Genomic DNA, 25549 nt, shown 5'->3' on the forward strand with positions numbered 1-25549 from the left:
TGACGTCACATGGACCGAGCCAGACGACGTCAACAAAATAAAAGGCGTTTCACACGAGGGAAACTTTCGATTTCACCTGGATATGGTTCCACCGATTTATTTTTTTAAACAAACACGTTTAAAAAAAATAAAGATTACCATACGTCCGACGTATGATAATCTTTATTTTTCCTTTTTCTTGAATAGTTGTACGTTGTAGTTCGTGTGTTCACCAAGTTAACACAAGTGTAGCTAAGGGCAACGCTCGAACACATAGTAGTAGATACTGTATTCACATACAAGCAGGAAAACGATATGATTCTAACATTGTCTTAGTTATTGTCTTTTTATATCTTTTTTTTGTACAGATATGTGACCTGAAAACCGTATTATTGTTGGAATGCTGATTTCAATTGTCTGTGATTTGTATGTTTTTGTGAAAGCACTTTGTGAAGCTACTTCTGAAAGGTGCTATATAAATAAAATTATTACTATTGTTATTATTATAAATGTATTTATTAAAGCCACTGTCTGCACCCGTCTAATATGTGCTCTTATTTTGGTAGCTGACCTCAGGGTGACGTATTTGTCTGCCCTCCAACATTCGTTTCAGTCAACATGACACTTGTAGCAGTTGAATCAGAGGAATAGGATTGTAGTGAATAACCGAAAAAAATAGACGATTTTTAAAAAAATTAAGACAACACGTGACGTCCTGCATATATGCAGACAAGCAATGTTTTTTCTTTCATATTTTCTTATTTTTGTTTTGTCTTGTTTTGTTCTGCGGTGTGGTTTAGATAAGTGATATAGAAATAAAGTTTTATTTGTATTAATACTATTATTATTATTTTACCCTCATACCTCCATATGTGCGCATCAAGAGTATGTGGTGATACTTAAATGCACATTATCAATGGACAATGGGTCAATGTTTTTTTTTTTCAGAGACAACAGCAGTTCATCACTCAGTCCGTGTGGGTCCAGCTTCCCCATACCCCACATTGACAAATGGACCAGCGAGGCGCATCTTCACATGTGTGTTTTCAATAGCTAATAGAATAACGGCAGTTTGACTTAACATTGTCAAAATGAACACACAGGGTATATATACACAAACTCGAGTGATACAGCAATAATGGTAAATGTAATAATTTCAATTTTATGACCAACAGCAAATGGTGTCCTGCCATTTAGTTAGGATAAACTATTTACAGTGGAGTGCAGTGTTGGGCAAGATGACTGAGAGTCACGCAGGAGGAGGACTCTTCTGAGAAATGTAAGCATTGACACATTCATCTGAGCCAAAGGTCACTGTGCCAACAACTGCTCCAAGTGTCGGGGTTCAGTGCTTAACTTGTTCCTATTTATTTTCCAGACAAATTGAGCATCTCTGAATGCAGATACTGGGTACTATACGAGGTGATTACATTACTGAAGACATGTAAACAAAATTAAAAACAAAAATCAAACAAAACATGTTGACAACCAGCTACAGTTACCAAAGTACAGGCTTGCATCATGGGTTCCATGAAAGTTTGTTCAGCAAGTTGCACTGGATTTCTTATGCTAGAAGTCATTAGCCGGCCTAAATCTCCCCATGTTATTTATGCAGATTCAAATTATTGCTTTTCAGATTTTATACTATATATGCTCTGATTAAGCACAGGTCTAGAAACCTTCAGTCAGCTGGTGTATCAAGATGGTTTTGGCTCATTAAGTCAGAAGTTTTCAAATTCTCAAAGTCATGAGGCCTCTGTAGTCATATCCTGTTGTTGTAGGGTTCAATTCATGTTTTGGCTGGCAAATATAATTTGCTGGTTATCTCTTTTTTCTCTCCAGTATTTTGTGAACAAGACTGAATTTGAGTCCACAGGCCATTTTACAAACTCTGGTTATTATCAAACGAGATCATTTTAACTTCTTCCCTCTGTTTGATTGGTCAAACTGCCCTACAGTAACTGCAATGACTTTCATTGGTGCATTGTTGATGACCCCTCATTCCTCATTGATCGGAGCTGCACCTTTCCAATCAGGTCCTGCAGGTGAACAGAGCTGCTAAGTAATAAGGAAGAATAAGAAACGTCATGCCATTTGCACCATTAGATAGTTTGCTTTGCAAATGTTTTATTCTGCATTTTATGAGATAAAACCCAGCTTTTTTTATATTCTGAATGCATTATTAACAAGAGTTTTCCTTTTCTTGGGATTCGTGTGGTAGGGAAATGGTGAAAAATTGTATCTACCCTGAACAAAGGCCTCTGGCTCTGAATCAGGGGGCTTTCCATCCAGTGACTAACATTTACACTCAGTCAGTAAAATGTGAGAGGAGTGAGCTCATGTCATGCTGCAGGGAATAAGATTCCTTCCTGAGTTTCATCCGCCCACACCAATTCTTGGGGAAAAAAGGTAAAATTAACCACATTCTCTTTATCCAAATGATCTCAGCTCCCTACAACAAAGTACTTTTATGCATTATGCATCATTTCTTTAGCTATCGGTAGTAACAACACATGCCGAATTTTGATCTTCACTAATATCAGGACTTTCAGTGGCGTCAAATGTCTGTGCTCAACAGAAAATACAAAATATGTATTTTAACTCAATTCTGAACTTGAATTTACTGATTAGAATTTATTCCCCATGCAAATCAATGTGGCCTGTTGTCACCCTGCTACAGAGAGGAAACGTCTTCAGGTACTATTGGTTCTTTTAATCCAGCAAGCGTTACCCTCCACCTACCAGTTCATGTTGAGACTATTAAAGAAGTGTCGTCAGTGTTTCCTGAATCCTATATCCACTTATGAGGGAATGAGGCGGACTTTCCCTGCTGGTTGGCTCAAACATAAAAAATGATTTGAATGCCTCCTGACTGTTGTTGATTTTGACCCAGATTTCCTGGTTCTGATCAGTATAGTTTGTGTACAATGCTAATGAATTTGGCTGAAAGAGGTGAAAGGCATTGCACCATTCTATTGGTTGCAGTTTGTTCAAATATATATATATACAAAGTTTATATCTTGTCCCAGGTGGTTGTTGTAGGTAAACATTAAAGAAGGCTCAGAGAAATTTTACCAACTTAGACATTAATGTTACAAATCTGCGTTTACAGCATTGTGAATATCACTTCAGCTCTCAACAAGACATCTATTGTGTGGCAGGATGTTTTTGACTACCATGTAAGAGTTAGGACACCCCAATAAAGAATACTTCTATGATATGAATCAAAACCACATATTTCTGAGTGGTATATAACATTACATACATTTTAAGCATTGCTTTAAAGTGTCAGAAATATTTCTTTTCTTTTTTTTCTTCCTGCGGGAAGATGAGCGAATAGGATTTTGTGAATGCTCAAAGAGGGAAAACTGCTCTTTTCTGTCCTGCAATTTAACAAAGCCCAATCATTTTTCTCATAGCTAATACGGCATAAAATAACTTACACCTACAAAGTCATCCAAATTCATCCAAAAACGACTGACTCTCAATTTGAAAAAATTATACTGGCAGATCAAGCTAATGTATCACACAACCAGTTCAGGAAAGTCCTAAAGTCTATAGCAGCTGTATCAGTGGTGGAGGTCTGGATAGAGGGCTGTCACCTGTGTGAGGTATGCAGGGTGTCTAAAGCAGGAAACAGGGAGATTCTGGCCTCTCCGTGGTATCTGGACCCACACACAACTGTCCCTGCTTCTCCAGTGTGTTGCCCATCACATTCAAGGGTCAGAGAAGAACCCGTGTGCTGTGGCTAGTTTGACTAACTGCTGATAATAATTTACAGGCAAAACTTAGTTTCCTGTCAAATATAGGATATATACAACATTATGGCTGTTAATGCAACACAGAGTGCTATGTTTGCAGCTGTACCACAAGGGGGCAGTGAATACTTTATGCATCAGTTTGACAAACATCACTCGGCTGTAATGAGCCTCATTGCCTGTGACTTTTATGACACAGTCAGAAGGTGTCTGTCTCCCTCTAGAGACCAACCTGGGATTGACAACATTAATGAAGACCACAGGATAGATAAAACGAGAGGGCTGGGACCTGACCACTGATTGTACCAAAGGCAAGAAACCAAATGTTGCAATTTATTTTAATTTGTAACTAGCTACCCGAAGCTTCCTGTAAGCCACAGCAAACTGGGATGAATCTGTGTCTGACGTCCTGTTACCACCATAAATAAAACTACTGCATCTAGACAGGGAATATTTATTGGCTGAGTTTTGGTTTGGTGTTGATCTCTCTGGACTGCCAGCAGTACTTTCAAGTAATTGAGTCGTGTGACCCTCATTACATTTTGCTATGACTGAGAGGAGACTCCTGAATAGTAAATTATTTCAAACGTATAATTTTTCTTTAGTAAAGTTTAAAAAAGTAAAATTAGTCCATTCAACTGTAGTGTCTGCTTCCACTACTGTAATTTCATGCTTGAAACAATGGCAGCTTTAGTGGTAATTTATGCTGAAATTTGTGGTAAATGATTCGGAACATTCTGTGTCACTCAGAGGACATAATCAAATAAGCTTCACAGTTCCTTCATCGGCAGTAAAGTGGATTTTACAGCAAGCGTCACTGATGTGAATGTACCTGTTGAATTGATATGACATGACTTTGATATGGACTGAGACAGACAAGTGATTTTTTTTCAATGTGTGGATTAGAGTGGTGGCAGCAGATGGCAAGGCGGGGCAATCCCTGGTAGCCATAGTGCTGACACCTCAATCCTTCTACTTCATCTAATTTGGGGGGGTCGGGGGCAGAGGAAACGCTGAACTGAATCTTGCAAAGCTTGGTTAACCACTCTCTGCTGCTACTTGGAATGCTGAGTGCAGTGTAATAGAGGCTTATGCCATGACATGATAACTAGGCAGGAAGAAGATTATCCTGCTGGAGAAAATTACAGTCTTCATTCATTTTTGGTAAACTTTGGTTTTTAACTTTGTGTAAAAAAAATACCATTACAGAAGTTAATTATGTTGAAAATGTTATTTCTAGAATTAATTTAATGCCTAAACATTCTTATATCAACTATGGGATATTGAGTCCCTATATTCCCTGTGCCTTAAAAGAATAGCAACAACTCTAAAAGTTAATCTCACTCTTTGACAATAGCTGACATTCAAAGAGATTATATCAAAAAGCTGCTTAGACTGATGCAGAGATTTGTGAATGAGCTTTCAAGGGCATCCTCTGAAGGACAGTAAAAACAGCTACAGCTGCAACTGTGCCAGCTACAGTGCATGTGCCGCATGCACTGTAGGTGTAATGTTTTATGAACTACAAATGATTACAGTGAAAGGTATTTTATAGTCGTAATATCTAGAAAGGTAGCAGCACCCGATCTGTCTGATCTGCCAAGAAATTGGGCTGGGGTTTTACTTGTGACGTTGTGTTCAATCACCTTTGTCATCACAAACGTTTCCACTAAATATATAATCATCCAGTTGGCTGATGGCAGCATGCTGCTAAAGATTGGCTGCATGTGTGCAACAATCACAGGGCTGAGGAGTAAAGGGACGTGACAGTAATCCCTGCCACCTCAAAGCAGCACTTTTCTGAGTCAGGCATCCAAGAAGAGACAGGAAGGACTCCCACAAGTTTTGCTGTAGGTAAATAAAACATGTAAAATAAATGTAAATATTGTGCCTGCTAGCGTGAAGATAATCAGCTCCTTCTGACATGCGAGTAACACATGTTATGTAATCTGGTATGGTACTCCAGATTACAATACACAGTGTTGCATAGGTCAGTATAAACAATGTATTTGAGGTTTATGCAAAGAGAAGGTTTCAGATGTTGTTTTGAGCATGCATATGACAGAGAAAAGCAAAGGTGTTTATAGTTCTCTAACATTACTGTTCTGAACCAGTGTTCCCGTGGCCTTGACCAGAACTGATATCAGATAATGTATGCTCTTCCTGTCTATAATGAGTTAGGATTTTTTTCTTATTTAAAACTAATCGTTCCTCTTGCAGCAAACTTAGATACATGAAGTCACATTGTGTGCAAGATCATTGTTTAAGTGTAACACACTCATACTTTCTAGAATACAACTAAGTCAGTTGTAAACAGTAAAAGTATGTTCATCCATCTTGCATGCATTAACTTCCAAACTCTATTGTGCCACATTTCTCATCACTAGCTGTGTGACTTAGTGCAAACACGCTTTTGTTTGTTTCAGTTTGTTACCGACTCCCACATACAAAATTAGCTGAGAAATAAAATCAAATTGCAAGTAGCAGCAACTAGAGATGCGTTTGAGACATTAGAGTCAGACAACATGCTCTGCCTTTGAATGGCTCTGTGTTCCCCACCCCTGTGGTCTGTAATCCTGTTATACTGCAGTTTAGGTCAACAGAAAGAGCTCTGTCTTCATATGAAGCATGTCCTCCTAAAATCAAGAGTGACTTAATAAGGATTATGGACCTCGTATAAATCAATCTGTGCACAGAGCAGACAGTCACTTCAGCGTCTGTAGTGTCTTTGTTGTTGGTCTAATTAAATAGCTGGATCACAGTCGTGTAATAATGACTTCAGCCGTAATTGTTGCTACAGAAAAGAGCAAGCGCAGTTGTTGATGTTGCCGACATTTCCTTGTGGCGACCTGCTGTTTAATACCTTAGGATAAAGAAAAGAGAGAAAACCAGCGACTCTAGGAGCCCGATTCAACAGTAAATTGTACTTGGGTCACTAATTAGGCAGACTGAGGCCACAGAGAGCAGCCACCATATGGCAGAAGAATGGAATTAAGGGTCAACTCTTTGCTGGTCTTTCAATCTCTGCACTAATTGTTTTTCTTCTCATCACCCCCCTTTCGTGATCCCCCCTCCAAGGGGAAGACCACATTTCGTGGAAGGTTAAGCTACTTTGCTGTCTTGGGTTGGCTACATTCTCCTGAGGCCATTAGGGTCATTGACATGGCCAATATGGCACAGGCTGTCGAGCGAGACTCTGTTGACAGGGTGCTGAGGAACATACTGTAGGAATGGGACAAATAATCCACATTATAGTCTCTTGACGTGTCTTATTGAGTAGTGGACTAAAATTGATGCTGTGGGCTGTAATGGACTCATCATGACCAGATTTACAATAACATGCAAAACATCTTTACTTATATGTGAGCACATATCTTTCCTAAGGTTTGTTTGTGATAATAGTTAACAAAACAAACTATTAATTTAATGCAGCTAAGATAGACCTGCACATTTCATAACCCAATAAAAAGCCACCGAAGGAGCTGCACTTATACTGACACGAAGTGCAGATTTCTTTGGTAACATAAATGGTTCACTGATAGCCAGTTTATTAATCAGAAATATCGGTGCTGGTAATATGTCATTCTCAACTTATCTTGAATATAGTTGTATTCAGGAGACCCTGGCGACCAGGAATAAGCAGTCTTTTTCATGATGAGTCATTTGATAGCAGTGAAGGTAAGAAGATAAAGTATATAATTTTCCTTTTCTTGTCCATTGTTCACCTTCGTTGAAAATGGTTATGGTTGTAAGCGGTGTCACTAATTGATTCATTCTTATAGACAGTAAAGATTAAGTGGCTGGCAAATCAGCATTTGCTTACACAGCACCTGTTGCTAATCTCCTTGTCTTCCTCCAGAAAGCCCCCAGACGACTCAGGCTCACACACTCCTAACTGAGAGAGAAGCAAGAAGACAATAAGAACTGCACTGACTCCACATTACATCAGAAACAACAGAAGAAGGAATCAGTACTGGATCAACATACTCATCTGGAGTTACTCTCTGATGACCTGTGAAGAAATTCCATCCGAGCTACAAGCATCTAAGAAATTCTACATCCGTCTTTTTTCTTGTTTTTTGGCCACTGCATGTGTCAACACTTGACATGATACAATGCTTTGATCCAGCCAGGCAACTCTGCAAATACTATTGGAAGTAAACCTCAAATTTTCTAGAAAACATTATTAAGTTCAGATATTAAAACCCATCTCATAATGGAGGATCACATGACCAAAGTTAACATGTTTTCTTCTGACATCTCCGATGACTGCAGAGATGGGAATCAGTCAGGTGAGCCACCAGTCATTGTTACATGATAGTCACTGTACAAGAAATTATGTTGTCAAAAATATTTTTATTTATTGTGCAATGCTACAGAAAGTGCATATGAATATGAAGAAAAAATAGATTAATTAATGATTTCATGAAAAACCTTTATGTGCAGTTAGGTTTTTTGTTGATCCATAAAAGAGTGACAAATAATGTTTTAGTGGTATAGATGCATTGATTGCTTCCATGTGTGCTCTACAGAAAAAAGTTCATTCCCAGATAATGCACTCGGCCAAGGTCTGCTCTGCAGAGTGTGTTCAGATTCAAGCAGCGGTAAACACTATGGCATCTATACCTGTAATGGCTGCAGTGGTTTCTTCAAGCGCAGTGTAAGACGGAGACTCATATACAGGTGAGCGAGATGCAGACTCGACTAATTAACGAAAAAAAATGTATCGAGGTGGGAAAATGTAAATAACAGAAAAATGTAACTCATTTGGCAATTAAATGTTTGAATTTTAATATTATACCAGCTTTATTTAGAACAATTTTGTTGCTTTTTTGGTCAAAATCATAGATGTCAGGCTGGAACAGGCAGGTGCCCTGTTGACAAGGCTCATCGAAACCAGTGCCAAGCTTGTCGACTAAAGAAATGTCTCCAATCCGGCATGAACAAAGAGGGTGAGATAACTGAGTGGATCCCTTCTTTCAAATCCTGTGTAGTCTATACTGTTGACTTGCATAATATATCATTTCATATACATTTATCATAGTATATTATTCACCCGTCCCCATGGCAGCTGTGCAGAATGAGCGACAGCCCAGAAGCACAGCACATGTCAGTCCGGACTCCATCTGTATGGACACTAAAAAGGAGCACCTGGCCACCACACGGGAACTTGCCTCCTCTGCCACATACTCACCGGCAATTTGCAGACCTCTGGTCACCTCATCTGTCGCCACCTCTGCCACCATGCAGCCCTGCAGCAACCCCAATAACAGCCACCGCTTTATGGTCAGCCTGCTGACTGCTGAGACCTCCGCAAAGCTGGAACCTGAGGATGGTAATATCATATGAGGTTCCCAAGTATGGAGGCATACATGGGACAGTTATTAAAACATATATATGATTCATCAGTACACCTACCTGCATTGTGATACCTTTAAAAAGAAAAGTATTTAAATTTGAATGACTCTCTTTCTCAAATGTATAGTGGAGGAGAACATCGATGTGACAACAAACGATTCAGAGAGAGATCGGACTCCCTCTGACTTTGGCATGTCCCCATACACTTCCAGCTGTTCAGAGAGTGTGTACGAGACATCGGCACGACTCCTCTTCATGTCTGTCAAGTGGGCTAAAAATTTGCCTGTTTTTGCTCAGTTGCCATTTCGAGACCAGGTGAGACTGACTGGCAGATGACATACTGAAGCAATTTACACGAAACCTGTAACAGACAACTCATGGTGTGTTTCTGTGATATCCTCAGGTGATTCTCCTCGAAGAGGCTTGGAGTGAGATGTTCCTCCTGTGTGCCATCCAGTGGTCCCTGCCCATGGACAGCTGTCCTCTTCTGTCTCTGCCGGATCTTTCCCCCACACAAAAGGCCAAGATCAGCCTCCCAATAGCTGACCTGAGCACCCTGGAAGAGGTCTTCAACCGCTTCAAGGCCCTGTCTGTTGACCCGACTGAGTTTGCTTGCTTGAAGGCAGTTGTACTGTTCAAGCCAGGTAAGTAGTTATTTATCAAGTGGCGGATGTTCACTTTTGAACTGAACAATGTGTCTAAAGTCTCCTTTTCGACTTCCTGGAGCAGAGACACGCAGTCTCAAAGACCCAGAGCAGGTGGAGAATCTGCAGGACCAGTCGCAGGTGTTGCTGCGTCAGCACATCCATTCAATATACCCCAGCCAGAGTGCCAGGTGAGCCTGCCACATCTTTATTTTCTGACAGCATGCAAAGCTTTTCAAACAAAGGTACATCTAGAGTTTGTGAATTTTGTCATGCAAATGGCAATATTGAAAAGATTAAGCTCACTCTCCTTTGTTGTTGTCCGTCAAGGTTTGGGAGGATGTTACTTCTGCTGCCGTCCCTCCGCTTTGTGAGCTCAGAGAAAATAGAGCAGCTGTTTTTTCACCGGACCATTGGCAGCACGCCCATGGAGAAGCTTCTGTGTGACATGTTCAAAAACTGAACAAAGCATCAAGAGAAGCTGAACTCTGCAAGGAAAGCACAATATACCAAATCTCAAACAAGTTTTAGATCACATGTCCAGGTTCTGACTTCTTTAGAATTCAACATGATACACAATAGGTAAGGCACAGGTGTGTAACGAATAAAATTGTGTGAGCGTCCTGGTACTGCGCTTGCTGGTTCACTGTCCCATTATCATGACTTACTGGAGCTTTTCAGTACATCTTTTGAATATATTTGAAATACCTGTTAAGGTTTATGGTGTTCGAATAATAGAAATAAAACATCTTTTTTGTTTCAAGGAAAATCGTTTTGTTTTTTATAACAGTGTGTAAAGCATCTGTCCTAAATAAATTTTGAATTTTGCTTGTTTGACAGTAATTTATTTTTATTTTCTATCTTTTATTTATTGGGTCAACTAAAACAGAACAGAATATATAACAAGACTATTTCAAAAAGCACAGTTACAACTGTTGACAATTATTTGAATGATACCCTGTTTTCTTTTCAAACAAAGGTCTTGGCTTTTTTTTTTACATCAAAAATTTAATGAATGTTGAAACCAATAACATTTGACACTGACAACAAAAAAAATACCTGAAAAGGGGAAACTTTAGCTTCTATTCTGTCCTGAAACTACAGTTGGCTACACGAACACTTGGTGGCGGTAATGAGCACGTTTCGGCGGTAATGCACATGTAAAAGTTGTTGGCCAGCCGCCATTAAAAAGGAAATGAAGAAGAAGAATGAGCACCTTCACCGATGAGCCGGTAAACAACGAAGAAGAAGAGCTGGAGCAAAACACGGAAGTGCGAGCTGAAGCGTCCTGCGTCTCAGCGACATAACGACATTGTTTGCTTCAGCCAAGCGGGTGGGACTGAGCCCGATCGACAATAAGAATGTGCTCTACATGAGTAACAGCGGGTGTTTTATTTGACGATGTTCAGCAAGTCGTACGAGCTGCTCCCTCAGCGGGACTCCGCCGCTCCGAGGACTCCCGGCCTGTTTGTGGCCGGCGACAGCTTCACGCAGCGCAGCTCCCACCGAGGACTTTCATTCGACTACATCCCCAATGTGTCTGAGAACGACTTCACTGGTAACAAAGAACTATATACAGTATATATATATATATATATATATATATATATATATATATATATATATATATATATATATATATATATATCAATATTGTACGTTGTTGGACACTGAGCAGTTCACTGCGGGCTTTAGTGTAACAACGTAACCCCAGATAGCCCAACAGAATGAGAACATTGGTTTCCTCTACTGTTAAAATGAGTGTTGTTAAAGTGTTATTACCCCTGATGGACACACGCACGGGCGCTCGAACTTATGTTCTATTAAAGGGATAGTTCAGTGATTTTCAAGTGGGGTTGTATGAGTTACTTATGCATAGTTAATATGTGACCTCATGGATATGGTGATCAGCGATGTCATTTAACGGAGTTTGGAAGAGAAGTGGAAGAAGTGGAAGTGTCAGTCGCGCTGTTGCAACATGTTAACTATGCATAAGTAACTCATACAACCACACTTCAAAATCACTGAGCTATCCCTTTAAAATGCATTGGCTATTATTGAAAAAAAAGAATGTTTGCCAAATTCAAAACACAAGCTACATATCTAATATTTGTCCTTTATTAAATTGGAGTGTTTGAATGATAGAGTAAAAAAAAAAATTGATATCCTGAAATTCAGTCCTGAGGATGAGTCGGACTTCAAAAGCACATGGTCCCAAGCTTCACATAATGCAGTGCACTTCCTGCCGGGCAAAACTTAGTCAAATTTCTCCAAAGCCAAGTCCAGATCACTCAATTGATTTTATTTGAGTCACTTTACTGCTATTTCCCCCAGAACTTCTTTTGCTAAAATACCCTGACAAACAGTGAATCTTCAGTTTGTTTGTTTGTTTGTTTTCTTTAAGATACCTCCCAAGGATGGATGTCCTGGATTTGCAACCTGGTTGTGATCTTCCTGGTCTCCATCTGCACCTTTGTAACATTCCCTATAACAGGATGGTTTGTACTGAAAGTAAGCTGAGACGATCTCTTCACCGGTCACTCCCACAGCACGACCACTGTCTCGCTCAGAATAGAAGTAACCAACTGTCTGCTCCTGATGTTTCTGCAGACGGTGCCTAACTACCAGAGGATAGTCGTGTTTCGTCTGGGGCGAATTTGTCCTCCAAAGGGCCCTGGGATTGTCCTTGTGCTGCCCCTCATTGACCAATGGCAGAGAGTAGACCTGCGCACCCGTGCTTTCAACATCCCTCCTTGCCAGGTAAACCACCGTACTCTGTTAATCAACAACAGATTATCAGATATTCCTTTGTCCGTACCACAACTGGTAAATTTGGGGTTGTTGTGATGGACAAGTTGTTGAAGTCATTAAGCTCCGAAACAGTAAAACTCCATAGGTCAGAAAAAATGTTGTTTTCGTTCTTGAAAACCAAAATGAAAAGTGAAATGAAAGCTAGATATTGATTAAGATACGTAGTGAATGTTCATAAACTACACACACAACAATGGTAGCTAAACTCATTTACACAATATTGTAAATAACATTCAAACAACATTAGAGCTGCAACAATTAATCGATGAGTCAATTAGTAATTTTCTAAAAGGGAATTTTCTAAATTAGTCACCAACTATTTTGATAATCGATAATGAAAAAAAGCCAAATTCTCTGATTTCAGCTTCTTAAATAAATGTCCGCTGGTTTCTTTGCTCCTCTATGACAGTAAACTTTATATCTTTGGTTTGTGGACAAAACAAAATATCATCTTGGGGTTTTGGGAACACAATGGACATTATTCACCAATTTTATGGATCAAACAACTAATCGATCAATCGAGAAAATTATAAACAGATGATCAATAATGACAGATGCAGCCCTAAGCAGACAATAGTAAACATTGCTGTTAGTTGTGTACGTGTTACTTTGTCCTCCAGATGGCAGTGTGATCACACTCATGTTCAATGTGAAAGTGGAGTGTAAAATGTTGATTTTAGTCTTGTCTTTTTTATTTGTCATTTTCACATGGCTTACTCTTCCAGTGATAGTCTCTGTAAACTTAATGATGACAAAATTTAGTTTTTATAATCCTTTAACACAAGCACAGCTCCATCACTGAAATGAGTCACTGCATTTCGACAGTTGTCTAGGTGTGAAGCTCGTGTCACATGTTTTTTTTTGATGATACCAATACTCTCCTCTTGAGCAGTTAGAATTTGTCTGAAACTGTTTGTTCATTAGTATACACAGTGATTATTGCTTCTTCAGTATTATCCACAAAAACGACAAGGAGATTTTTCTAGTATTAGGTCAGATGCTCATTTTCCTTCTTAATGTTTTTCTGCTATTGCAGGTTACCACTCAGGATGGCGGTTTGTTGTCAGTTGGAGCAGACATCCAGTTCAGGATCTGGAACCCTGTCATGTCAGTAGTATCAGTCCAGGACCTGAATGCCTCAACCAGGATGACAGCACAGAAAGCTTTGACCTACAGCCTGGCCAAGAAGACTGTGCGGGAGATCCAAACCGAGAGGGTTAAACTAGGAGAATATCTTGGGGTGAGATTACATTGGAGCTACTCTCTGCTGGCTCTTCACTGATTCAGCTCAGACTTACTTCCTTTGTTGTTGTCTACAGATGGACATTAATGAGATGACTCAGCCCTGGGGGTTAGAGGTGGACCGGGTAGAGCTTACCTTGGGTTCTCTTGTGAAAGCTCCAGAGGGAAGCTCCTCTGGATCCCTCATCATGCCTCCATCTGTGCCTGGACTGGAAGGCCTCACTGGCACCATTCAGCAGTTGGCCATGCACTTTCTGAGCCCCAGTGGCAGTTTACAACCTCAACAAGGTAACTGCCTCTGTTCAAAATGTACCCATTATGATGATGATGTTGTATAATACTTCAACGTCTTTTTCTCTTCAGAAGACAGCATCACTTTCACAGATGAGCATCACAGTGTCTCTCAGGCTGTTCTTCCCACACCGAGTTCTGTTGAAGAGCTGCTCAGCGAGGTGAAGCTCCTGCTCTCTGAAACTTTGGTTTGCAGTGTTGGGGCCTGTTTCCAGTTTGACATCAGCTACGGAGATGGACAACAACACAGTTACTATGTGGATTTAAGCCAAGGTAATGCCTCATATATTGTGGTAAATATCTGTCTGATAATGCTCACATGTTTGTGGAAAATGGAAACAAAATTTACAGTTTACACAATTATCAAATATCTCTATTACTCCGTGTGTGTTCTCTGTAGGCAGCGGTGCAGTTGGAGCAGGGTCCTTGTGCCGAGAGCCAGATGTGACACTGAGTATGAGTGACACTGACCTTCTGGCCATGTTCCGGGGCGAACTACAACCATTTGCTGCATACACCAGCGGTCGACTCAAAATCCACGGAGACATTAAGACTGCCATGAAGCTGGAGGAACTCATAAAACTACTTAAGAAACAGAGTTCACAGTAACCATGTATGTATTTATTAAATCCCACTGTGAAGTAGATGTTTTTTCATGTTTGCACTGATTATATTTGTTTTAAACTGAATTTTGCGTGACGACCTTGTCTTCCTTCACAAATCAAATCAAACGCTTGTTTGCAAAAACAACAAACTCTTTTCAAGGTCTTCAGGCCTTTTTTTAGTCAGCATTGTCTAAATAGCTTCTCTCACACTTTTTACAGAAAGAAAGATGATTGAAGCATGTTACAAAATACTAAATTCAGTTAGTAATACACCCAAACAATGCAATGCACAGACAGTGTGCTGTGGCGTGTTCTGTGAGGTGGTAAAAGTCAACTGGAGAGCCTTGATCAGCACAGCAAGGGGGGTTGACTATTTAGACCAGCCTCCTTCTTTTGCATCCAATGTCCCTGGGAGAGCAAGAGCAGCCGCTGAAGGTAGTGATAGAGCACATTTCTGTATTTCTGTTGCCGGGATGGCCAGGTGGAGTGTGTGGCGCAGCCCTGTGACGCTTCCCCCGTCCTGGAGAAGAGAGCTGACAGCATCAGGTGTGAGCTGCAGCAGTAGTATGCCAGTGGTCAAACAGGCGTTCTCAGAGAGCAGTAGTATTGTCAGGCCTTTCAGGGAGATTCCTGGACTGTGGAAGAACGGGGCGGCCAACTTGTACAATTTCTGGAAACTGGATGGATTCAAAAACCTTCACCGCATTATGTTGCAAAACTTCAACACGTTTGGACCCATCTACAGGTATGGAAAGCAAGGCAGTTTACATAAGTGCTTAATAAAACGATAAACTGCGTAATTCATCTTCTTCTGTATAAATGATGCATGTAGACAAAACACTCATGGCTTTAAATGACATCACTAGTTTGAAGTCATTCCACATATTATTCAAATGTTATGTACATCAACAAATGTTCAATCCACAAGGTCATGTTTTCTAAAAACAAGTTGCTGATATGGCGTTTTCACCCCTTCTTTTCCCTTTGTGTATGTCAGAGAAAAAATAGGTTATTATGAAAGTGTTAATATCATCAATCCTGAGGATGCTGCCATCGTGTTCAGAGCGGAGGGCCATTATCCTAAAAGGCTGCAAGTTGAAGCATGGACAGCTTACAGAGACTACAGGAATCGCAAATATGGAGTTTTACTTAAGTATGTGTCAGTATTTGCTTCCACCTGTAGAATTTCTGCTTTAATATTGTGACACGTTGATGGAACCTCAAGTGCTCAAAGACTTCCTACTCGATGCCCCACTGGTTTGAAGTTAATGACCAGTGTTTCCACAGGAATGGAGAAGACTGGAGATCAAACCGGGTGATTCTTAACAAGGAGGTGATTTCCCCGAAAGTGTTGGAAAACTTTGTACCTTTGCTGGATGAAGTGGGCCAGGATTTTGTGGCCAGAGTTCACAAAAAGATACAGCGAAGTGGCCAAAACAAATGGACCACTGACCTCTCTCAAGAACTCTTTAAATATGCTCTAGAATGTAAGGCTCACTTCCATTTCTCTTGATATGCATTTATTAATCCCACTGTATAGCCCAGGGCCCTGTTTCCCCCACTCACATATTTCTTACTCTGTCCTACACAGCGGTGAGCTCAGTGCTGTATGGGGACCGTCTGGGTTTGATGCTGGACTACATTGATCCTGAAGCTCAACATTTTATTGACTGCATCACCGTCATGTTCAAGACTACCTCACCCATGCTGTACATCCCACCGGGTCTGTTGAGACAGATTGGAGCGAAGGTGTGGCGGGACCATGTGGAGGCTTGGGACGGGATCTTCAACCAAGGTAGGACTCAAGAGGAGGCAACCAGGATGACATTTGCATTATACTTTTAATGTCATGGCAATTTCGAGATTTATTAGCCGAACCTTTTAAGTTGAGATTTTAGTTTTTGTCGTGTGAAAACCACCTTTTTCATTTAATGTTTGTACTGTTGGGCAGTTTCTCATTTCAATTATGTTCTTTTGTTGCATCAGCGGACCGCTGCATCACAAACATCTACCGACGGTTGCGTGAGGAGACTGGTGCTCAGAAGAAATACCCAGGAGTCCTGGCCAGTCTTCTAATGCTGGACAAGCTATCCATTGAAGACATCAAGGCCAGTGTCACTGAGCTAATGGCTGGAGGAGTAGATACGGTAAGAAAAAAATTTCTTTCCAGAATGTGACTTTATTTTTTGGCTTTTTAAGACAACTTAATCCTGTTTGTGTGTTTCAGACTTCTATAACGCTACTGTGGACATTGTACGAACTAGCCAGGCACCCCAACCTCCAGGAGGAGCTGAGGGCGGAGGTGGCTACAGCGCGGGCTGAGAGCCAGGGGGACATGCTGGAGATGCTGAAGCGGATTCCCTTGGTTAAAGGAGCTCTTAAGGAAACACTGAGGTGAGAGAAATGGTCGCACAAGATATGTAATGCTAGCAATGATACTGCAGAGATGGAAGGCAGAAGATGCACTAGAAAACTTTGACTTCTTGTGATATATAAAACTGTATAAAATGCACCTCATGTTATTTAAATAAGACACACTTTTTTTTAACATCGGTAATAATATTAATATTGATACCTTTTCCACAAACACACCCACATAATGACCTGCCATCTGCCATCTACTGCCAAAAAGTTAAATAGTCTCCTTTAATTTAAAGTTTTCACTTTCATCCCTCAGGTTACACCCGGTCGCAGTGAGCTTGCAAAGATACATAGCAGAAGATATCATCATTCAAAACTACCACATCCCAGCAGGGGTAAGAGGCAGTTCAAATTCTGTTTTTTTCTTCATGTTTTTGTACTTGAGCATTTCTCTTACTACCTTAAATGAACTGTGCAGTATCAGTGGCAATGCTCACCATTTTTTGTCTGTTTGTGATTAGACTTTAGTTCAGTTGGGACTATACGCAATGGGAAGAGACCCCAAGGTGTTTTTTCGTCCGGAGCAGTATCAACCTTCCCGCTGGCTGAGGACAGAGATGCACTACTTCAGAAGCCTGGGCTTCGGCTTCGGCCCCCGTCAATGTTTAGGCCGCAGAATAGCTGAGGCAGAGATGCAACTCTTCCTCATCCATGTGAGAAATACAAAGAATGAAGAGCATTCTCAACACTTTCACTGTATTTTGTTGCACGTTTACACATCATATTAACAATTAGCATTATTTTTTTTGCAGATGCTTGAGAACTTCAGGGTGGAGAAACAGCGCAACGTGGAAGTGCAGAGCACCTTTGAGCTCATTCTCCTTCCAGAAAAACCTATAATTCTGACTTTGAAACCTCTACAAACTAGTCGGTAACACAAAAACATTAGGAAAGAAAAAGGTCAAAATGTGCATGAACAAATGACCTCAGTAATTCCATTACTGGTAAACAATTGCAACTATTACATGATATGTATTGAAGTTATATTACTAAGTGAGAAATGGTGACAATGTGTAGTCTGCGTGTGTACAATATTCTGATAATATTCAGTGTAAATGGGAAAAGATCATTTAAAAAACAGACACAAACTAAGTCCTGTGATATAAAATTTTACTACATAGTTTAATTCTTAAACCTTTGTCTTAGCTCAATATTTCATTTACAGGTCATTTTTTTTTCCAGTTTCTGCCTCCCCTGTCTGCTTTGCTGATGTGAAGAATCTGATACAGCCCTTTGTCATCCTTCCTTGTTAAATACCTTTTAAAATGCGGCACAGTATGTCAAAGGAAAACTAACTGCACTCAGCTGACCAATGAAAGGTTCTGGAGGATTGGGGTGGACGTGCGGACAAAGCCGTGCCTGTGCTCACTCAGTCTGGTCAACATTTCCTGTTTTTCTCTCCCCCACAATGTAGCGTTCTCCTCCAGCTGTAAGAGACGCCAACAAACGGCAAAACGGTGTAAATCAACCATGAATAAAAAAAGGTTAATAGTGACTTAAATAATTCAGTACCAGACTCTATCATTTTTTACCTGAGCCTCCAGTATTTGGACTCTTGCCTCGGCCTTCTCCAGTTTATTTAGTAAACTCAGTCTCTCCTTGAGTGGTAGTACCTCTTTTGTCTGAGGGGTACATTATACACGTCAAGACAAAATTTGGATATTGTAGTATATTCCACTGGACATGCTATGTGGAATGTTGAAGCTCTGCTGTAGTTCAGTCCTTATCCCATTACTCTGATGAAAGATTCACACTGCGCATGCTTTCATTCCACTGTGTTTGGATCCTGGCCTGAATGTGTGGGTGTACCTGCGCTGGCTCCTGTGCAATGACTGGATACGTCTGCCTGCGAATCCTGTCCAGCTCCTCTCGGAGTCGGGAGTTTTCGGCCACCAGGGTTAACTCTATCTCTCGACAGTCAGTCTGACCTACACAGTGTGGAGAGGGGTTAAGTGTCCTGGCCACGAATGGTTTTGTGAACGTACACCAACTGAGCAATTAATGAAGAACAACCATCACCACTCTTTACAGCTGTGGTGAGCAGAGAAGCGTCAGAATGTAAAACGTCCGACCTTGAGGTAGAGGGTTTACCACAAGCGTTAGGTTCTTGTCAGCTAAGAACAGAAATCTGACATGTATCCATGGCCCCTTTATACCAATGAATCACAGTTTGTATGCCACAAAGTATTGTTGCTGATTATGTGCATCACTTAAAGGCTAAAGTCTTCTAATGGCTGCCTCCACCATGTCATAAAGTAAAAGTCATCTAAGACTGGTTTCAGACATGTGTTCAGTGAACTTCAGAGGCCTCCCCAGTCATCAGACCTGAATCCAACAAAACATCTTTGGGATGAGGTAGAGATTCACAGCTTGAATGGTCAGATGGAAAAAATCTGCATAAATTACGTGAAGCAGTCATGTCCTCGTCGAGCAGAATCCAGGACCCGCGAGGAATTTACGCTGTGTGGTGTTTCTACCAAAGTGCACATTTTCCCCTCGCTCATTAAACTCACCTCTGTGCTTTTTCAGCGCCACACTTTTATCCCCACTTTGTTTATTTTTCTCTCTGAGTTTACTTTCTATTGCTCTCTCCATCTTCTCAACGACCTAGAAAAAAGTGTGGGATAGCATGAGTTTAAATGATGTTAACCTGACATCTTGTAACATTTTACCTTCACATTTACAAAGACAGAAGCATTCCCTGGTGAGAAATTGTGAAGAACGGGCAGTGTTGTTCCCAATTCACCTTTTCCTGCTGTTCGACTGTGGCCTCCAAAGTAGCCATCTTTGCCACGTGACTCCGGTGGTGCTGCAGATCCTCCGGCTGCTGCTGGTGGACTCTGGTGAGTTTCAGCAGCTCCTTCTCCCTGTCGTTCTTCTGCACAACACACATGGAAATAAGTAAACTACATTAGCACGACAAATACATTGACAACACAATAAAGCTGAGCAATCCCCCCTACCTATATGTTGTTTCACACAAAACTTGCATTTCCAACTCCTTCTGACCTACTTTAAAATGTTATGTTTTTCTGAAGATATGTCTCAAAATGTCCTGGTCTGTAAGAATTTTTCATGCAAATGCATCCATAACTTTTCAGAAATCAGAAATCCTGCTAACAGACAAATAACCAAACTAATCACATGACCTCATTGGTCACAAGATGTTTGAGTTTCTTTCGCATGTATCTTCTAACCTTGATCAGCTCATTCTGTAGCTGTTGGATCCTGTCCCTTTGCGAGGCCGCCTTACTGGTCTCACTGGCCAGCTTGAATTTCAGAGACGCTTCAAAAGAACAGCAGGACAAATCATACACCGCAGCATAAACCTGTGTAAAGATGCAATTATGTCTGATTTGTGCACGATAGGAATGAAGTCTACTTAAAAACTTTGAATGAGGTCAAGTTTGTGGCTTGGTCATTTCAACAATAACTGACCAAAAACCGCTTCTCAATAATTCCTTTGAAATCTTTTGGATTTTCTTTCGGATGGAACTTAAATTTTGTCCCTTTGCCTCGACGCCAGTAGAGAAACCTTCAGGAGCGTCATTTCACTGAGGGTTGCAAACTGTCCTTCAGGAGATAAGGGATGTATACACACACACCTTATCGGGGTCTGTGGCCTAAATGAGCTGCCTTATCACAAAATGGCACAGACTGCATGGGAAGAGACACTCACAAGGATTAGCAAACACAAAGTGGGCCAGCCTCCACACCAATACTTCATCTGCCAATGAAATGCCCCTAAATCCATTACAAGATGGAGGGACGGCTCAGCAACTCCTGGCTGGGAAGTTAACTCTCTGACATTGAAGGACCCGAGCATTTTTCTATATTAGCTTTTGCAAGGTTTGGGTTCAGCTTAATTTTGAAACGGGAGGCTAAATGAATGGACAATATATGGTTACGTAATTAACCCCAAAGTGCTCAGCTGAGGCTCACCAATACGGTCAGCGATCTCCACTTTGGTCATGACCGCGATGTCTGCGTCATCCAGCAGATCTCGACCAAGGTCCTGGTGCAGAGACAGGTCACTGCGGAGCTGGCTGTTCTCCGCCTCCAACGTCACAACCTGTGTCCTCAGCGCTATGATGTCTTCTGCCATCTTACTCATGGCTGAACGATAGTTTTCCACCTCCTGATGGAGATGTGTTTGGAACCGGTCAGAGGCCTTTGGGTGCAAGTTTTGTTGCATGCAGTTTTAATGTTTGAATGCTTTATTTTATTTTTTAAATCCCATTTTGCATGTTGCCTGTAAATCTCACCCTCTGAGCTTGAAGCGTGATATATGTTAGTTTCTGAATTCCTTAAAAAAAACAACCTTTTAAGGCAAATCACCATCAGTGTTCAGAAGTCAAGCTGAGTTTGAGTTGCATGAGTACAATCAAGGTTGGATGCAAAATAAGTGCAAAAATGACTGAAAAGGATTTCCCCCAGTTAAATACCTCAAGGTCATTCGTAATCAAGCTGCCAGAAACATTGGTGTTTTTGTCTACCAGTCGGTCACTTATCTTTTTCTTTTGTTTGTTTATACAAATTTCAATAAACCAAGCAGGGCCAATATCACACAACTGTCAAAAATATCCTCCAAAAGCCGGCGTGATGTTTTGATGAAGGGTGGTTCTACACGACCACCACCTCTAGATGTCTCTTCAGCTCAATCTTTTAATCAAGTCTGTAGAAAGAGTAGACAAGTAGAGGCACAGTGTCTCAATAATTACGCGGTTTCCCCTGGTTTCAGATAAGCACATAATATGAGAAATTACTAATGGGACATAGCTGGGCCAAAAGATATTTATGCCGTAAAGTGATGATCAGTTTAAAGGGGAGTTACAATGTATTCAGACCCCAGTTCCTAGAATCCAGAGGGACAATAACGCCCTATCCTGTGAAGGGTTATTTTTTGTCATGGGAGCTTTAACTGAGGATTTTGCATAAATCCTAGTGCTGCATTCAGGGAGCATACTACTGTGAAAGCCCATTTACTGAGCTGCAGAGGCAAAACTCATGCCAGAGTCCTGAGAGTATTTCAATTACAATGATGGGGGGAAAAAAATTCATTGAATTTTACAAAATTCATACTTATTGTTTCACTTTCTTTACAAATTTCTGCTGCCCTTATTTGAAAAGACAGACTCCTGGAAAGAATCAAAGCTTTATCGTTGCAGAGCTCGTTTCTCAAGACATTCCTCTGTGTATGGCATGTGCCTGTTGTCTGTTCACATGCTCCCCCATCAGGTTGAATAGACAGAATTGAATGGTCCAGCTGCATGGTGTGTGTGTGTGTGTGGGGGGGGGGTATATCAGGGGATTCCAATCTTGTGATGGTGTGGTTGTTGCTCCCGTGGGACACCCTGGTGAAATTGAGCATCTAATTGAAAGGGCGGGGAGAGGGTGACAATCATGACTGTAGATGAGATGGTGTCTCTCTTGGTGGAGGGGCCCCACAGGCGTGATGGGAAAGACGGCTCCCCATGATGAGTCTGGAGAGTCCTTTCATGTGTCAAAAATAAGAGAAGAGTCTGTGTTTCTGCTGGTGAACACTGGAGGTTCCCACTGCTCTCTCTGTGTTTTGAAGACATTTAAATGGCTTTGCTGACACACTGTCACTACTCGGGACAATTGTACCAAAGGGAAGAAAGGCAGCTGGACCGAAGCATGAGGATGTGATATTCAATTTGTCTTTGCCAAATTTGTCATCATTACCATTATGCATGAGCACTAGTATGTGAAGCCACCCAATTACAAACCAGATTTCTGCCCTGATTTCATAAAAAATAGTCAAAATCTGCATGAATCAATATAAAATCTACATGAATGAGCATAAATAATGTCAGTCAATCAATTAGTTATCAATTAGTAAATCAAATTGTGAGGAAAATGTCAGGATATGAATATGCAGTTTAATACTCTCAGACTTACTAACTGCCATTTTGTGTTCCACACTGTGAGTGTCTGCCTCAATATAGTGCCCCATCTCATATAGGCCTTCCCACATCACTGCTCACTAACTAAACATGACAGTGGGGATTGCCTCACTGATTGATTTTAGAGTTTATGTATTGATTACATCCCGTCACCTTAGTTTGGAGGTCGGTGATCTCTGCCACTATCGGATCCCTCTCAAAGTCATGCAGCAGGGGTCTGAAGCATGGACACGTTTAATAGAAATTACTCATTAGTAAAAAATTAGCCCATCCGGTTTTACTGAAACATTATTCATTCAGTCACAATAAATCCAGGTGTCACACATTTCCGTCTTACCGTTTATGTGGATGATGAACTTGATATGTGCTGTTTATGTCGGTTTTCTTGGCCTGTGCAGCTTTTGCACCCTGAGCGGGTCTCTCCTGCTCCTGATTGGTGGCTTTTTCAAGGTCAGTCTTCGCGTCATTGGCGAGGTACCGATAACCTGGTAGGATCTGTGCCAGGGCATCGTGAGATGGGAGGTGATATCTATCCTTCTGGGCCAGGCAAGCAGCAATAACTGTTGGCTGTTGAGCAGAACAAGCAAACTCCCGTAACCGTGTGGGAGGACTAACGACATGTGCAATTGTAACATTAAACCCCTGTTTTTTGTTTTTACAGAAAACTAAAGCTTTTATCCCCCAAAAATGTTGTAGCTATGACCTCCCATTACTCTCTGTGCTTCTGTGTGGCCTGTTGCATCTCTTCATCTGCCGAATATAAAGGCTGTTACATTGCTATGCACACTGTACCCACTTTATATCAAGAGAGCGCTTAGTCAATAGTCCTCGAAGTACGAGCCTTGAATATACAATGTACACTGTCAGTGGTCACCGTTGCTAGGTAGCACAGATTCAAAGAACTGACATGAGATATAGTCATTATCCGTTATCCTCCTACAGGCTCTCACTCACAAACACCTCCACGCTGACAGGGCCTACCTTTACAGCTGCAGGGCTGCTGAGAGGTTTAGTCCTTTTTGAGGCCTTCATCTGACAGAAAATGTCAGAGTCCTCATTAGAAGAATGAACACGTCACCGATGGTGAATGTGAAAGTTGGAGCTCAGGTGAAGACAATCGACCTGTTACCACAACACAAGCCGTAGCAACATTTCCAGGCCAATGAGAAGGTTTTTTTCTGTTGTGTAATAAACCACTGCATCATGATTCATATTCAAGAGTGCAAAGCGAAATAATGATGTACAGTCTATTTTTCATCCGCCATTTTCACAAAATTTCAAAATTTCTTGAGTACAATTTGAGGAACTTGTACCTTGTACTTCCATTACATTTTGGGGGGGAATGTTGTACTTTTTACTCATCTGCATTTGTTCTATTTGCACATTGCACATTCAGGTTGTAAACAGGTAATATACCATCTAAATAGTATATTTTATAAGTGGATATACTGTATACTACTTTCCCATAAACATGCAAACTTTTCTTTAAAGCACCTTAAACTTAAAATTCAGATCCACACGAAAATGCAAAATCAAATCAATAACTATACTATGATATAGCTGCCAAGAAGTGAATTAGTAAAATTCCACTGCACCTTTACCAGTCATAAAATGATATGTTGAATGGGCCATTCTGCATGATGATTGCCGACTTGATGCTGTTACTCATATGTATTACTTAAGTTAAAATTTGAATTTATAATCACATCCTATGTTTATGCCTGGAAGCACCATGTAACAATCAATGAGTCACCAGGGAGGTTCCTGCTCAGCGAATACCAGCCAGTGGATGGATTCGGTCTCAGCCTGGATAAGCAGATTGATGAGGACTGACTAATGATTTTGAAGTGACATGCTGTGCAGCACATGTGGCACCCGCTCGGTATTTATCCTCACCTGGGGTCCGATGTCAACTCACTAATGCTCAGCATGATTTTAAATTTTAGAAGTTTTTTTTTCATGCAAAAACTTTGTGTGTATAATATTTAACTTAAATGCTCATTTTTTTACTCATGAAAATATTCATGTTCTTTTCAGAACAATGAGAATTGTGCTTATGTACACATAATTATATGCAAATGTATGTGAAACCCTCAACAGCTGTGGATCAATAACACTGGCATCCTTATGTTGCTTATTAGTGGTGGTAAAAGAGAATCATTGATGGCACAAGATCTGATTGAGACTTAATGACAAAAGTGGGGGCAGGGAGGAAGAGTTGCCATTGATCTGCTTTTCCAAATACACTCACTTCCTTATCCCTGTATACTAAATCTAAAATTCATGGAAACAATGGGAACAACATGTAAATGTTATTTAGAAAATATTTGAGAGGTAACCATGGTTTTACACCTGGCAGTAATGCAGCTCATTCAGTAAAATGTCCTCGTCTTTTATGTTTGTTTTCAGTGGGCAGTATATCGTGTAACAGATTACCTTTGCAAAAAAAGGTTTATGTATAAAAAAGAAAGAAAAATACCTTTTTTAAATTGGGACATGTCAGTGCCAGTACA

At 40.7% G+C, this 25549-nt stretch overlaps 4 protein-coding genes across 6 annotated transcripts; 3 read left to right on the forward strand and 1 right to left on the reverse strand.

The window, feature by feature from the left end:
* The first annotated feature begins 7604 nt into the window (after positions 1 to 7604).
* LOC118315390 (photoreceptor-specific nuclear receptor-like) lies at positions 7605 to 10417 on the forward strand. Its single transcript, XM_035642641.2, has 8 exons — positions 7605 to 8029; positions 8270 to 8420; positions 8586 to 8689; positions 8809 to 9072; positions 9223 to 9410; positions 9499 to 9739; positions 9825 to 9930; positions 10070 to 10417. The coding sequence occupies exons 1-8, from the start codon at positions 7954 to 7956 to the stop codon at positions 10200 to 10202; spliced, it is 1263 nt and encodes a 420-aa protein (XP_035498534.1). The 5' UTR covers positions 7605 to 7953; the 3' UTR covers positions 10203 to 10417.
* Positions 10418 to 10960: 543 nt separating this feature from the next.
* Positions 10961 to 14772, forward strand: stoml1 (stomatin (EPB72)-like 1). Of its 2 annotated transcripts, none has more exons than XM_035641955.2 (7): positions 10961 to 11297; positions 12144 to 12250; positions 12350 to 12499; positions 13587 to 13790; positions 13870 to 14080; positions 14159 to 14356; positions 14484 to 14772. In XM_035641955.2, exons 1-7 carry the CDS (start codon positions 11141 to 11143, stop codon positions 14690 to 14692), a joined length of 1236 nt encoding a protein of 411 aa, XP_035497848.1. In that variant the 5' UTR covers positions 10961 to 11140; the 3' UTR covers positions 14693 to 14772. The 2 variants fall into 2 exon arrangements, with proteins under 2 accessions (XP_035497848.1, XP_035497847.1); XM_035641954.2 differs by having other exon boundaries at positions 10963 to 11297; positions 14156 to 14356.
* Positions 14560 to 18613, forward strand: LOC118315031 (cholesterol side-chain cleavage enzyme, mitochondrial). Of its 2 annotated transcripts, none has more exons than XM_035641944.2 (10): positions 14560 to 14696; positions 15170 to 15433; positions 15686 to 15841; positions 15976 to 16175; positions 16280 to 16483; positions 16675 to 16835; positions 16916 to 17082; positions 17366 to 17444; positions 17571 to 17762; positions 17862 to 18613. In XM_035641944.2, coding segments are annotated over exons 1-10 (1548 nt in total). In that variant the 5' UTR covers positions 14560 to 14694; the 3' UTR covers positions 17985 to 18613. The 2 variants fall into 2 exon arrangements, with proteins under 2 accessions (XP_035497837.1, XP_035497836.1); XM_035641943.2 differs by having other exon boundaries at positions 14567 to 14696; positions 15134 to 15433.
* On the reverse strand, positions 18206 to 24168 carry ccdc33 (coiled-coil domain containing 33). Its single transcript, XM_035641953.2, has 10 exons — positions 24018 to 24168; positions 23374 to 23603; positions 23190 to 23253; positions 21052 to 21247; positions 20307 to 20395; positions 19856 to 19987; positions 19623 to 19716; positions 18919 to 19037; positions 18642 to 18731; positions 18206 to 18536 (listed from the first exon to the last, which is right to left on the reverse strand). The coding sequence occupies exons 1-10, from the start codon at positions 24066 to 24068 to the stop codon at positions 18411 to 18413; spliced, it is 1191 nt and encodes a 396-aa protein (XP_035497846.2). The 5' UTR covers positions 24069 to 24168; the 3' UTR covers positions 18206 to 18410.
* Positions 24169 to 25549: the final 1381 nt, after the last annotated feature.

This window comes from Scophthalmus maximus, chromosome 7 (assembly GCF_022379125.1).
Source record: "Scophthalmus maximus strain ysfricsl-2021 chromosome 7, ASM2237912v1, whole genome shotgun sequence".
In the NCBI taxonomy this organism is placed as follows: Eukaryota; Metazoa; Chordata; class Actinopteri; order Pleuronectiformes; family Scophthalmidae; genus Scophthalmus; species Scophthalmus maximus.

What these genes read in the sequence shown, in the direction of transcription:
- LOC118315390 (XM_035642641.2), top strand. Translation starts at nt 7,954, where the DNA reads ATGGAGGATCACATGACCAAAGTTAACATGTTTTCTTCTGACATCTCC. An exon ending in AAAGCTGGAACCTGAGGATG is followed by an intron (nt 9,073 to 9,222) that starts GTAATATCATAT and finishes TCAAATGTATAG; the next exon opens with TGGAGGAGAACATCGATGTG. An exon ending in AGTTGCCATTTCGAGACCAG is followed by an intron (nt 9,411 to 9,498) that starts GTGAGACTGACT and finishes TGATATCCTCAG; the next exon opens with GTGATTCTCCTCGAAGAGGC.
- stoml1 (XM_035641954.2), top strand. Translation starts at nt 11,141, where the DNA reads ATGTTCAGCAAGTCGTACGAGCTGCTCCCTCAGCGGGACTCCGCCGCT. An exon ending in CAGGATGGTTTGTACTGAAA is followed by an intron (nt 12,251 to 12,349) that starts GTAAGCTGAGAC and finishes ATGTTTCTGCAG; the next exon opens with ACGGTGCCTAACTACCAGAG. An exon ending in CAGTTTACAACCTCAACAAG is followed by an intron (nt 14,081 to 14,155) that starts GTAACTGCCTCT and finishes TTTTCTCTTCAG; the next exon opens with AAGACAGCATCACTTTCACA.
- LOC118315031 (XM_035641943.2), top strand. Translation starts at nt 15,162, where the DNA reads ATGGCCAGGTGGAGTGTGTGGCGCAGCCCTGTGACGCTTCCCCCGTCC. An exon ending in AAATATGGAGTTTTACTTAA is followed by an intron (nt 15,842 to 15,975) that starts GTATGTGTCAGT and finishes GTGTTTCCACAG; the next exon opens with GAATGGAGAAGACTGGAGAT. An exon ending in GGACGGGATCTTCAACCAAG is followed by an intron (nt 16,484 to 16,674) that starts GTAGGACTCAAG and finishes TTGTTGCATCAG; the next exon opens with CGGACCGCTGCATCACAAAC.
- ccdc33 (XM_035641953.2), bottom strand. Translation starts at nt 24,068, where the DNA reads ATGAAGGCCTCAAAAAGGACTAAACCTCTCAGCAGCCCTGCAGCTGTA. An exon ending in GCAGCCCTGCAGCTGTAAAG is followed by an intron (nt 23,604 to 24,017) that starts GTAGGCCCTGTC and finishes TCTGCTCAACAG; the next exon opens with CCAACAGTTATTGCTGCTTG. An exon ending in TTGCACAGGAGCCAGCGCAG is followed by an intron (nt 18,732 to 18,918) that starts GTACACCCACAC and finishes TGTACCCCTCAG; the next exon opens with ACAAAAGAGGTACTACCACT.